The sequence below is a fragment of the Furipterus horrens genome, unplaced genomic scaffold (assembly GCF_987537825.1).
Source record: "Furipterus horrens unplaced genomic scaffold, mFurHor1.1.pri manual_scaffold_9, whole genome shotgun sequence".
NCBI classification, from domain to species: Eukaryota; Metazoa; Chordata; class Mammalia; order Chiroptera; family Furipteridae; genus Furipterus; species Furipterus horrens.
This window is the reverse complement of record NW_028327179.1, coordinates 72,610,586-72,622,615: the sequence shown is the minus strand read 5'-3', so window position 1 is coordinate 72,622,615 and position 12,030 is coordinate 72,610,586. Positions and strand designations below refer to the sequence as shown.

General features: G+C 41.5%; 1 protein-coding gene and 1 pseudogene across 1 annotated transcript in view; one reads left to right on the top strand and one right to left on the bottom strand.

Annotated features, from left to right (window-relative positions):
- The window catches only part of CTTNBP2 (cortactin binding protein 2), a 206,203-nt gene that overhangs the window by 11,935 nt on the left and 182,238 nt on the right, over nt 1-12,030 (top strand). The window contains 1 exon segment of the mRNA XM_090287406.1: nt 1,412-1,519. Within this exon segment, the coding sequence (XP_090143532.1) occupies nt 1,412-1,519 (108 nt within the window).
- LOC150001918 (E3 ubiquitin-protein ligase makorin-1 pseudogene) lies at nt 7,644-8,858 on the bottom strand (annotated as a pseudogene).

Here is a 12,030-nt window from a genome sequence, read left to right as displayed (position 1 = left end):
ATTAGATTTGTTTTTTTGAGAATACGTTAGAAACCATTGGGTGCTATGCAAATGTGAAGAGATATTCTGGAATGTCCCGAAGTATGGCTTCTGAGGCTGGCTATTTTGAGACATTTGGGGATGATTGTGTGTCCGCTGCCCTCTGATGGTGACTGGGTTTATCAGATGAGTCTCTCCCCAGAAGGGCTCAGCAGAGCATGTGCTGTGGAGGGAGCTGAGACTGTGGAAAACTCTTCCAGGCAGAACTGTGAACACTGATCCTCTCTTACTTTCACCTGGAATATGACTGCCTGAACACCTGCTCATAAAACTTGCTATGAGAATAGCAGGCAGAGTTGGAAACAGAATTGGAATTGCTGGTATATCAGTGGGATTTAAAATAATGATACTGGATGCAGTCACTAGAAAAGGAATGCAGAGAAGACAGCAGGGCTGGAAGAGTGATAGGTAAGGATTATGACCCCAGGGTCCTGGAGCCAGTGCCTCACGGTGCAGCTGGGTCTCTGGAAGGCACATTTATTCCAGCCTAATCCACCTTGGAATGACAAGAAGCTACAGAGGCATTGTATCGGAAGCATTTGATAACTATATAGCAGGGGTTCTAGACTCACCTCACCATAGGCCCAGATAACAAAATGTGGGTGGCAGGCCAGGCCTTTCAAAAGTGCATACTGCCATGTGTGTGTGTGTTTGTGTTTCAAAGTAAAGAGCATGTTCCTTCCAAAGGGGCTGCTGCTATTTGGTTCTGTGCATTACCCCATGGGAACATGCATCTGGGGTTACCCCATCATCTGAGGTCTGAAAAAAAGCCAGAGATTTGGATTTTTTGGTGACGTCTTCAGGTTTTTCTAATGCTGGCTGAATAAAACATCAAAACATTTTGTGGCCCAACTAATACGTATCTGTGGGCTAGGTTTTGCTGTAGGCTGCCAGCTGATGGCCTCCGTTGCAGAGTGTTCTAAAAGCGTGACCTGTTACTATTGGATGTTCTGGAATTTATAAAAACCTTCCAGGAGCCTTTATATTGGGGCTGCTCTAGGAATACATTCTATGCTTCCTTGGCTACCCTTGAAACTTCTCCCTGATGTATTTGTGGCACAATTTGAAAAGATTCTGAATCTAGATGTCCATACAGGCTGGGAAAATTGGTCTACCTAATGGAGAGATTTACGAGGTCAGGGGAGATGGTCTGCTGCCTAGCAGGGCCCCAGTGCTTCTTGGATATACTGAGCCACTGGAATAAAGCTTATACATTGCATACCTGCTCCGTGTGTGTGTCTGCGTGTCTGTGTATGGGTGGGTAGGCGGGGTAACAAAGAACATGTTCCTTCTAAAGGGGCTATATACATAAACATGTGTATTGTTCCTAGAAATAGTTTTTTCATTGCTTTTTAAAAAATTTGTGTTGTAGAGAAAAGAGTTTGATGTGGACACTCTAAGTAAATCTGAGCTCCGGATGCTTCTCAGCGTGATGGAAGGGGAGCTGGAGGCCAGAGACCTTGTCATCGAGGCCCTGCGGGTAAGAGCTGAGTCCCGTTGCTATGCCATTTTCTTTTTCAGAGGGCCAGTGGTGAAAATTCTTTTTCTTATTTTTTCAGTAATGTAGATTTAAAATGTTTCATTATGTTAAAATGTGTCCCTTATCATGGACATCAACCCATAATCATTGTAAACCCAAATACTGACTATATGGGAAACTTGAGGATTAAGCACTTTTGGTTCCCAAATCCTTTTATGTTTCATGAGTTTAGTTGGTTAAAGACATAAGGTTTCAGAAAATTGGTATGTAAAATTAAAAGAATCATTTATGAAAGATACTGCTGATGATAGAAGTTTTTCCTTTCTATACAAATTATTAATTATTTCTTATCTTCAGAAACATAGAAGAGTTAAAAACTAAATGTTTAACTGCAGAATTTTCTAATTGCTTGTTCCCAGTCTCTCACTTATTTTGGTTTGTGAGCCAAACTTAAGTCATTTGGCCACAACATATATATATATACATATATATATATGTATATATATATATATATTATAAATGAAGTAGATCTTTTTCACCAGGGAGTATTTCCTCACACTTTGTTCTAGGGAATTTTTTTAAACATATGCAAGTCTTTGGAATGTCAAAAAATTGTTGCCTCCATGGGCACTAATATGCTAGGGGAAAGAGGTAATAATAGTGAGTGGTCAGACATAATGGAGAAGGTGGATGTGCTGAGAATCCAGTTGTGTGGGGAAGGGGTAATGCAGTTCCTGATATAATGACTTCAGTACATTTTCACAAACTGAAAATTAACATAATGGGAATATTGATTATTTCTCAGTCTGATAACAGAGAATGATTGCCTGAGAAAAATGGGAGTGTAGTTACCAGTATAACTAAACCAGTGTTCAGTTGAAGGTGTTTTTTGTTTTTTTTTTGAATGACAGGCTTTGCTAAGTAGACTTTGCAGTTTGGTTATGAGAGGTTTTCTTCTTGCCCCACATTTGGAGCATTTACAATCCTTACCAATATATATTTTCTTGAATGAACTTTATGGAAGAAATGCTAAGGCAGTATATCACTAAAATGTGACCCTCACTCCAAGGAGAGGCTAGGGTATGTCACCTGTAAGGTCAGTAGTATAGCCTCTTGAGATCAAACAGATGTGGAAGCTCCTGTTCTACCTTCAGTATTTTTCTGTCCCTCTCTGTTAACTTTAAAAGGGATCATCACTATGGCATCTCCCACTACTCACACAAATATTTAGGAGTTTAGTGGAGTCTGTTTTAATGTATCACTTCAGCAACCATATGCATTTCTCTTTTTAACTTAATTGCAATATTTTCAAATGTAAAAGTAGAAGTAAGTCTTTACTGATGATTAGGGCTTACCAAACTGAAAGTTTTTCACAGAATCAAGGAATGTTGAAGATGCAAGCAGCCTTACATTATATTTTAGGTCAGTTGTTTGCATCCCTATCAGATCTAGTGTTTGGTTTTCATAAAATACTACTATTACTTTTGGTGTCCTGTAATGAAATTTATGGATAATTGCATGTTATAAGTAGGTTATGTTAAAAATAACCAAATACAATGCCCTAATCTTGATATAAAATAACAGGAAAGAAATGTATATAAAAACATTGTACATTTTAATATATAAGTGCTCAGTCATGACTATTGGGAGACATGATGAAGTAGGTGAGTATTTGCACCTATTGATAGCATTGCCATGAATGCAGTCTTTGCAAAAGAATTTCTGATCCAGGTGTGCCATATTGTTGACTCAGATACAGTGAGCAGATGTGTGGTGGGTGAAGTGATTTTTCTGAAATGGCAATGACTCTTAGTCAAGTCCAAACAAAAGTGCATATTTACATGGGGGTTGAATCCCTGGAAAATTCAGTGTTCGTTAAAACTGAAATATGTAAAAATAAGTTACCCTCTAGCTTCAGATAGTCATACTGAAGGTTCAAATGAAAGGAATGAACAGAAGGACATTTGAAAGTTGTTGGGGACATGGGACTGGTTCCTGGATGTGTGGCAGAACTCTAAGCCCTGCGCCCTAGTGCCAATCACTAAAAACTAAAAATGCTCTTTCCTGTTTCCAAAATGTCTCCTAGGGTACTGCCCCTGTAGAGAACCAGTGGGTTATACCAGTCTCCTTTGTTTATAGATTAAAATCAAACAAACTAAAAGAAACCTCAAGAGATTATGACTTATCTCACTCAGGTCAAAATGTGGCATGCGCAAACTGGGTGTGTTGGAAATTCTTAAAGCTTATTGTCACTTTTTAAATGGAGAGTTGTGATTGATTTGTTAGATGTTTGAATTGTTAAGAGTAGGTAATAATGTTATTATCAGATACCTGTCATAGCTGTCATAGTCTCACTGTGATTTACTATCATTCCCTTGCGGGTATTCACTAGAGCCAGTGAAACTAATGAAATACTTGGGTCCAGATGTATTATCGAGTTGCCTTTTCCTTCAGTGGTAAGATATTATTTAGTGACGTGTGAATGCCCCAGAAATAAACTGGGAAGGAGACAGAATTGAAAATTTATATTTTCATTTCATATTATGCAGTAAACGTCTTCCTCAATTAAAAGTCAAAATCTACTGAATCAGTGATAAGTATGCTGCTATTCAGTGCATTTATTTTCTTAAAATAAGTCAAAAGTTATATTTTTCTCAATATAGTAAATATTTTTGAATTTAATAAGTAAATTGGGTTTTTTTAGATACAAAGATAATTTGTACCCTGAACTTTATTAAAACTTAGAAATGATTCTCTCGTGAGGCATTCAAATCCTTTAGAATTTTAGAAACTTAAAAAAAATTTTCATACCAAGTTATTTTACTTTTTAAATAATCCTATCTTAATGCTTTTGATCTTCAAATTATTAAAAATTGCATAGATCATCAAATTAATGGCAATACACTTTTCAGTACAATCCATAAATGTGATTTTGGGAGGAGGATATTATTAAATTACTATAAATATATGTAGTAGTTACTATTTTTATATGTTTAAGCTAAAAATATTTCCCAATAAAACATCTCCATGGCTTTATAACACATGTAATATTCCAGACATTTAATTTTTATGGGGGATTATATTTTAAAAAGAAATACTGATGGAAATCAGAGAAGGAAAACTCTGACTCCAAAAAACCTCCGCTGCCTTGCGGCATACCTCTTCAGGGGAAAGGCTAAGGGAGTAAACCCCGACACAAAATCCGGAGCCGGAGTCCCTAAGGCGGTTTGACGTTGTAGTCAACACCGGCAACTCCTGCGGCGCACCTGAAGCCAAGCTGTATTGACTCCGTCTTTCCCTTGGACCCTTCAGCTGCGAAGAGAGGGGGGGTCTGCTGTATGGGCAACAGCAGACCCTCCATATCACCCTGCCCAGGCTCTGTAGCTTCAGCTTCACTGGAGAGGACACTCCAGCGTCATCACAAGATGTTGATTCAACACGGGAGGAGACAGATACCGTGTCACTCCCGAGTTGGACTGCACAGCCATTCTCCGCTGTGCAGATAGACTCTTAAGAAGCTACACCATTGTCTCTCGAGACGGACGGCTGCCGACGACGACTGATGGAAATATGAATTTCATAAGGCTGTTTAATTGAAATATATTTTAATTGAATTCCATAAGAAATATTATGAGTTTTAATGAGCTCCCTTCATTGGCACAAAACAGATAAATCTTTGAATAACATACATGTTCAAGTGAAGTCTAGCGGAAAGTACTTTGAAGAAGCAGCTACATTTTCTGAAATCCAAGGTAGACACAAAACCTTATGAATTAAATTTAATTGAATATAAAAATTTGAATATATATATATGGGACTCTGGCCAAGATGGAGGCGTAGACAGACACGCTGCATCTCCCTCCACAACTGAGAAGTACAACTACCTCAAAACTAGAAACAACCAGAAGTTCCAGAAAATCAAACTGCATGGAAGTCCAGCAAACAAAGATATAAAGAAGAAATACTGATCCAGACAGGTAGGAGGGGCAGAGCCAGGGAAGAGATGACTCGGTGTGGTGGCGGCAAGAGTGGTGGCAGCAGCAGGCTGGGAGAAAGCATAGTCACACATTTTAAAAAGGAGAGACACCTGGGAGCATTCCCAGCTCCTCACTGGACCTTGCAGCTCACGGTCCCAGCACTGGGGAAAATCAAGCCTTATTTCTTCTGACTGTGCAAACCAGTGGGGGTTGGGGCAGAGGAAGAAACTGCCAGTCTCTCAGCAGAGTCCTCTTGTTTAAAGGACCCCCACAGTCCTAGAACATCCGCAGACCCACCCGCTCTGGGAACGATGGCCAGGGCAACAGCTAGAGAGGCACCAGTCCCGTACAGAAGTGGGAGAAGTGCCTGGATAAGGGGCAAGTGCTGGGCAGGCGGCATTGTTCCTTCTCGGACCCCTCCCCCACAGTAAAGCGCCGCAACGTGGTGAAACAGGTCACCCTGTACTGAGGAATATCTAAGGGTCCGCCCCTCACAATGTAACAGCAGTGACAGCTCTACCTGGGACACAGAGGCAAACAAACACAGGAGCCTGTCAGAATGAGGAGACAGAGAAGTATGGCCCAAAGGGGAAAATGGATCAAGGTTCCAGTGGGAGAACAAAGCGACATGGAGATAGCCAGCCTCACAGATGAGGAGATAGCCAACCTAACAGATGAAGAATTCAAAACACTGGTGATAAAGATGCTCACAGGCTTGACAGATATGCTTGAGTATGGCAGACACATAAGGGAAGAAGTGAAGGCTATGCTAGGTGAAATGAAGGAAAACTGACACAAAACCAATGGTGAAGGGAAGGAAACTGGGGTTCAAATCAATGGTTTGGAACATAAGGAAGAAAAAAAACAGTCAACCAGTGCAGAATGAGGAAGCAAGAATTGAAAAAAATGGGGAAAACTTCCCAAATTTTGTGAAGGATATGGACATACAGGTCTGGGAAGCACAGAGGGTCCCGGGTGAGCTGGACCCAGAGGGGACCACACAGGATGCATCATGACTGAGATGTCAAAGGTGAAAGATAAAGAGTCCTGGGGGAAGCAAGAAAGAGGCAGAGAGTTGCCTACAGTGGGGTGCCTATAGGACTATCAACTGATTTCTCAGAGGACACTTTGCAGGCAGGAAGAGACTGGCAAGCAGTATTCAATGTGATGAAAGGCAACCTACAACCAGGATTACTCTATGCAGCAAAGCTATCATTTAGAATGGAAGGACAGATGAAGTACTTTCCAGACAAGTAAAGCTAAAGGAGCTCCTCATCACCAAGCCAGTATTATATGAAATGTCAAAGGGACTTATTTAGGAAAAAGAAGATCAAAACTATGAACACTAAAATGACAACAAGCTCACAAGTATCAACAACTGAATCTAAAAAAGAAAAACAAAATCCAACTAAGCAAACCAGAATAGGAACAGAATCATAGGTATGGGGATTATTTGGGGGGTTATCAGCTGGGAGGGGGGATGGGGAGAAATGGGGATATGGCGCAGGGATTAAGAAGCATAATCGGTTGGTACAAAATAGACAGGGGGAACTTAAGAATAATATAGAAAAGGGTGAAGCCAAAGAACTTATATGCACAACCCATGGACATGAACTAAGGGGGACGGGACTGCTGGAGGGAAGGAGGGTACTGGGCAGAGGGGAGCAAAGGGGAAAAACATTGGAACTACTGTAACAACATGATCAATAAAATATACTTTAAAAAAAGAAAAAAAATTTGAATATATAATTTATCCAGTAATCATTTATTCAGTGCTGATTGTTTAGTTTATGGAATCTTCTGCCTTCACTTTTTCCCTCTTGCTACTATTATTATTTTTCTTTTTTCGTTGAAATAAATTTATTTCTTGTAACTTTGCTCTGTTTCGGTTATGTCGTTTTTGTTCAGTTATGAGAACAATCTTTAAAGGATGGTGGATTGTTGGCTAGCTTAATGGATGGAATAGGAACGTGGAAAATGTAAAACGTCAGGAAACATACATTCAGAGCTAGGCAAGTTTGTTCACTGAGCCTGAACAGGCTAATCCGTTAAACACAATCTCCTCAGAAAAAGCACGAAGATTCTACTAACTGATACACAGGGTTTCCTCATTCAAATAAAAGATATAGCAACTAACCTAGAGAAGCTAGCTGAAATACAAAGAAGAAATCCCAATTAGAAGAATACCCCAGTTTCAAGATAAAATGCATGCATTTAAATGCGGTCCATCTGGTTGAAAGTTGGCACAAGATACTAAATTCTTCCCCAAAACAGAAAGCACAAACGAGGGCTGGGGAGGAGCCTCACTTTATGATCTTGCTCTCAAATTGCTTAGCGCTCCTCTACTTGCGAATACACTTGAGACAGTAGGTGTGGTTGCAGTTGGAAAGGATCCCGAAGCGGCGCTCGCTGGGGTTGGCCTTCTCGTAGACCACCTCCATGCAGATCCCACACACCTTGTCCTTGCTGCGCTGGACGGCGAACGAGAGCTCCATGTCCTTCTCGTGGGACTCAATGCAAGATTTTATGTGTTGTGACCTCTGGGCAGCATCCACGGGGTGGAGGACCCGCAGCCCACAGAGATCACAGGCGTCGCCATGGAGATACACACAGTTCTCCCCATAGCGGCACTCTCCAACAGTTGCGTAGGGGCAGAGCTGCTGCTTTGTCTCCACCGCCGGCAGCTGCTCCTTCTCCGAGTCTTCCTTGGTCACTGAGCCCTGCAGGGGGGCTTCAGTGCAAGAAGGGGCCGTAGGGCCACAGTAGGGCTGCCCGGGAACAAACTCAATGGCATTCACCCAGTCTTCTGAGCCTGCTCCTACAGTTGCAAAGTTTGAATTTCTTGACTCAGCCTCGCCTGTATTCATTTCAACAATCGGTCCAACTACTGATGGGAGACTTGAGGAAGCAGCAAGGGACGATTTTGCAGTTAGATCTGTAGTGGTCGCTTCTTCCTGTTTCAATGGTTTGCTGTGTTCATATCTGCAGCGGTCTCCGTAAATACAGTACCCTCGCTGAAAATACTTGCACACTACGCCGTACGGACTGTCAGAGAGGTCGTGCGAGTAGCGGCAATTGTCTCCTTCCTTACAAACACCATGCATGAAATACCTGCAGGTGACCTGCTTAGTCCAGCCGCAGCCGCCGCCTCCCCCGCCCCCCGCCCCCGCGGACGGGGAGGTGACTGTGGGGACAGGGGTGGGGGAGCCCGCTGCCACCAGCGCCGCTGCCTCTCCTGCTCCTGATGGTTTGGCTGTTGTTCCGGGAGCTGCAGCCTCCGCCATTACTGTTTATCCCACACAGCAATTGCACCGGAACTTCCGGATCACATAGTTCCGGTCCGGCTGCTGGCAGGAGAAGGCGGCGAGACGAGGGGAAGGGAGAGGAAGGAGACAAAAGCGCCGGCTCGCTCCCTCCGACACCGCGACGCGTCTCGGAGCGGTCCTACTATTATTTTTTATCAGTATCTTAGTCAAAAGAGAAAAGAGCAAGAAAATGAAAATTCTATGATCATAAAATTTTAAGAGTCAAAATTGTGTTTCATCCTCATTTTGTACAGTCCAGCCTGCTGTTGTTAGCATGAGTTTGTGTAAATATTTCATCATTGCAGCAATGAGTTTTTTGAGTAATTATCTCTAGATTTCTTGTATCCTCCTTTTCCTTTTAGATTGGATACTTGAGAATTATATAGTATTATAGACATAGCCATTTTTCTTCCTAACCTATCAGTGACTATATAATCCAGATTTTCAAATATTACTTTAATTGAAACTAAAAAAATTAGCCAGTTTAACATTTTTTCAGATAAAATGCATTTATAGCACTTGTATCATAGGGGACAGATTAAATAAGAAGTTTATTTCTCACATACTATTCTGGAGGTGAGTGATCTCTGCTTGAGAGGCGGCTCTAGGCCAAGTGATTATTCAACAACCTACGTTTTTCTGTCTTACTGCTCTCCTTAGGAAATTACCTCATCTGCATGCTTGAAGCTGGGTCAATGCCACCTCCATATCCCAAACTCTGGTAAAGGGGGCAAGAGGGAAAATGAAGGAGCAGCAGCTTCTTCTAAGCAGTGCACACATGTGCATTGGTAAGAACTCTTATGGACACACCTTGCTACATAGGAGGCTGGGAACTCACTCTGGCTCCCTGGGAATATGCTAGTAGCTTTAGTATTATGAGAAGACACCTAAACAATCTAGTGCAGTCCATTACCTTGGTTTCAGGTTCTCTTATAAAATGTTCTGGTGTATGTTATAAGAAGATAGATTCTTTCCTTCCTCCTTCCCTCACTGTTCGTTGAGTATCTACTATGTATCAGACACACACACACAAATATTTGAAATGAATATGAGTGGAGGTTTATTATTATGCCAAAATTGTGTCCATTTAGAAAGTTGTATATCTTGACTTTATATTTACTTTTCTCAAACTGTAACTCAGTACGTTCAGATGTTGCCTGAAATGGTTCTCATTTTTGCAAATCTGATCTGTAATTGGTTTTAAAACTCATTTTTTAAATGTTTTAAAAGTGCTGTTTTAAAGCAAGTTTGCACTCTTGACATTTGGGCCAGGCTATTTTTTGTTGTGGGGAGGGAGGTTATCTTGCCCGCTGTAGGATGCTTAGCAGTAGCCCTGGCCTCTGTCTGCTCATTGCAGGCCAGTAGCACTTCCCCATGGGGAACACAGTAGGTCCCATCTGGGGAGCACCAATGTAAAGTAATGATGTTCAAGAAAATACCACTTTTAAAACTGTATTTGCTGACATAAGTATAAGAACTCTTAATTATTCAAATACATATTACTATGATACAATATTTTTTGTGAAATATTTTTCTCAAAGTTAAATTAATCTGAAAATGCTCATTGTAACATATTGTATAACTCTTTCAAAATACTCCACATATTTAAATACCATTAGTGTTTAAAGCAGAACTTAAATGCTTTGTTTTTCAAATTAAAAAAAAACCTTTATGGTGTAGTGCTGGAATTTTTCTATAGAACAAAGGAAGTTTCTTTAAAATAAAAGCATTAGGACTTCTGGCCAAGATGGAGGCCTAGACTGACACACTCCATCTCCCTCCACAACTAAGAAGGACTACAACTACTGCAAAACCAAAAATAACCAGAAGTTCCAGAAAATAAAGCTACATGGAAGTCCAGTGTATGAAGTCATAAACAAGTGGTGCTTGTCCAGACGGGTAGGTGGGGCGAAGCTGGGTCAGAGAGGTCAAACTGTGCCGGTGCCAGCAGCTGCAGCGATGAGCGGTGGTACTGTTGTAAGCACAGACACCCATATTTAAGGGGAGGCGAGAAGCACCTGGGGAATACCCCTGGCTGCAGACCAAATCCGTCAGCTCGCAATTCCAACTCTGGGGAAGGCAGACCCCCATTACCTCGGACTGTGAGGCCCAGGGGGCATGGGGGCGGAGGAGGAGGAAGCTACTGGTCTCTCAGCGGAGAGTGAACAGCAGGAATCCATCTTGGACCCCCGGCCCCACACAAATTGCCACAGTGTGGTGAGAAGGGTCGCCCGGTAGTGACGAGTGCACAGGGCTCTGCCCCTGATAGTGTAGGAGGTGTGACAGCCCAGCCCAAGAAGGAAAGGTAAACAAACCTGTCAAGATGACAGGGATAATGATAGAGATCCAATCACGCAACTGACCAGAAAGCGAATACATGAATTAATGGATGAACAGATAGATAATCTTTCTGAGTCTCAGTTCAGAGCTATAGTTATAAGGCAGCTTACAGAAATAACAGCAGGACTTAATCAAGACAGGGAACCAATGAAGGCTAGTCCTGCTGAAATGAGTGAAAACACATATGGAACAAGTGGTGAGGGAAGGAAAACAAGGGATCAAATCGACAAATTGGATCATAGGGAAGGAACAAACAGTCAACCAGTGCAGAAAGAGGAAACAAAAAGTGAGGAAAATGAGGAGAAGCTCAGAAACCTCTGGGACAGCTATAAGAGAGTGAACATCCGAATTATAGGGTTGCCAGAAGGTGAAGAAGAAGAACTAGAAATTGAAAAATTATGTGAAACAATAATGAAGCAGAACTTCCCTAACTTGTGAAAGGAAATAGACTTACAGGTCCAGGAAGCACAGAGAGTTCCAAATAAACTGGACCCAGGGAGAACCACAAGACACATTATCATCAAAATGTCAAAAATTAAAGATAGAGAATCTTAAAAGCAGCAAGGGAGAAGAGAATTATGTACAAAGAGGTCCCAATTAGACTATCAGCTGATTTCTCAAAGGAGACTGCAGGCAAGAAGGGACTGGCAAGAAATATTCAAAGTAATGAAAATCAAAAACCTATAGCCACGATTACTCTATCTAGTGAAGCTCTCATTCACACTAGAAGGGCAAAGAAAATGCTTCCAGGACAAAGTAAAACTGAAGGAGTTCATTAAATCCAACCCACTGTTAATAAGATGTTAAAGGAACTTGTTTAGAAGAAGGAGGATCAAAACTATGAACATTAAAATGAAAACTGTATCACAATAACCAACAACAGAAGTTT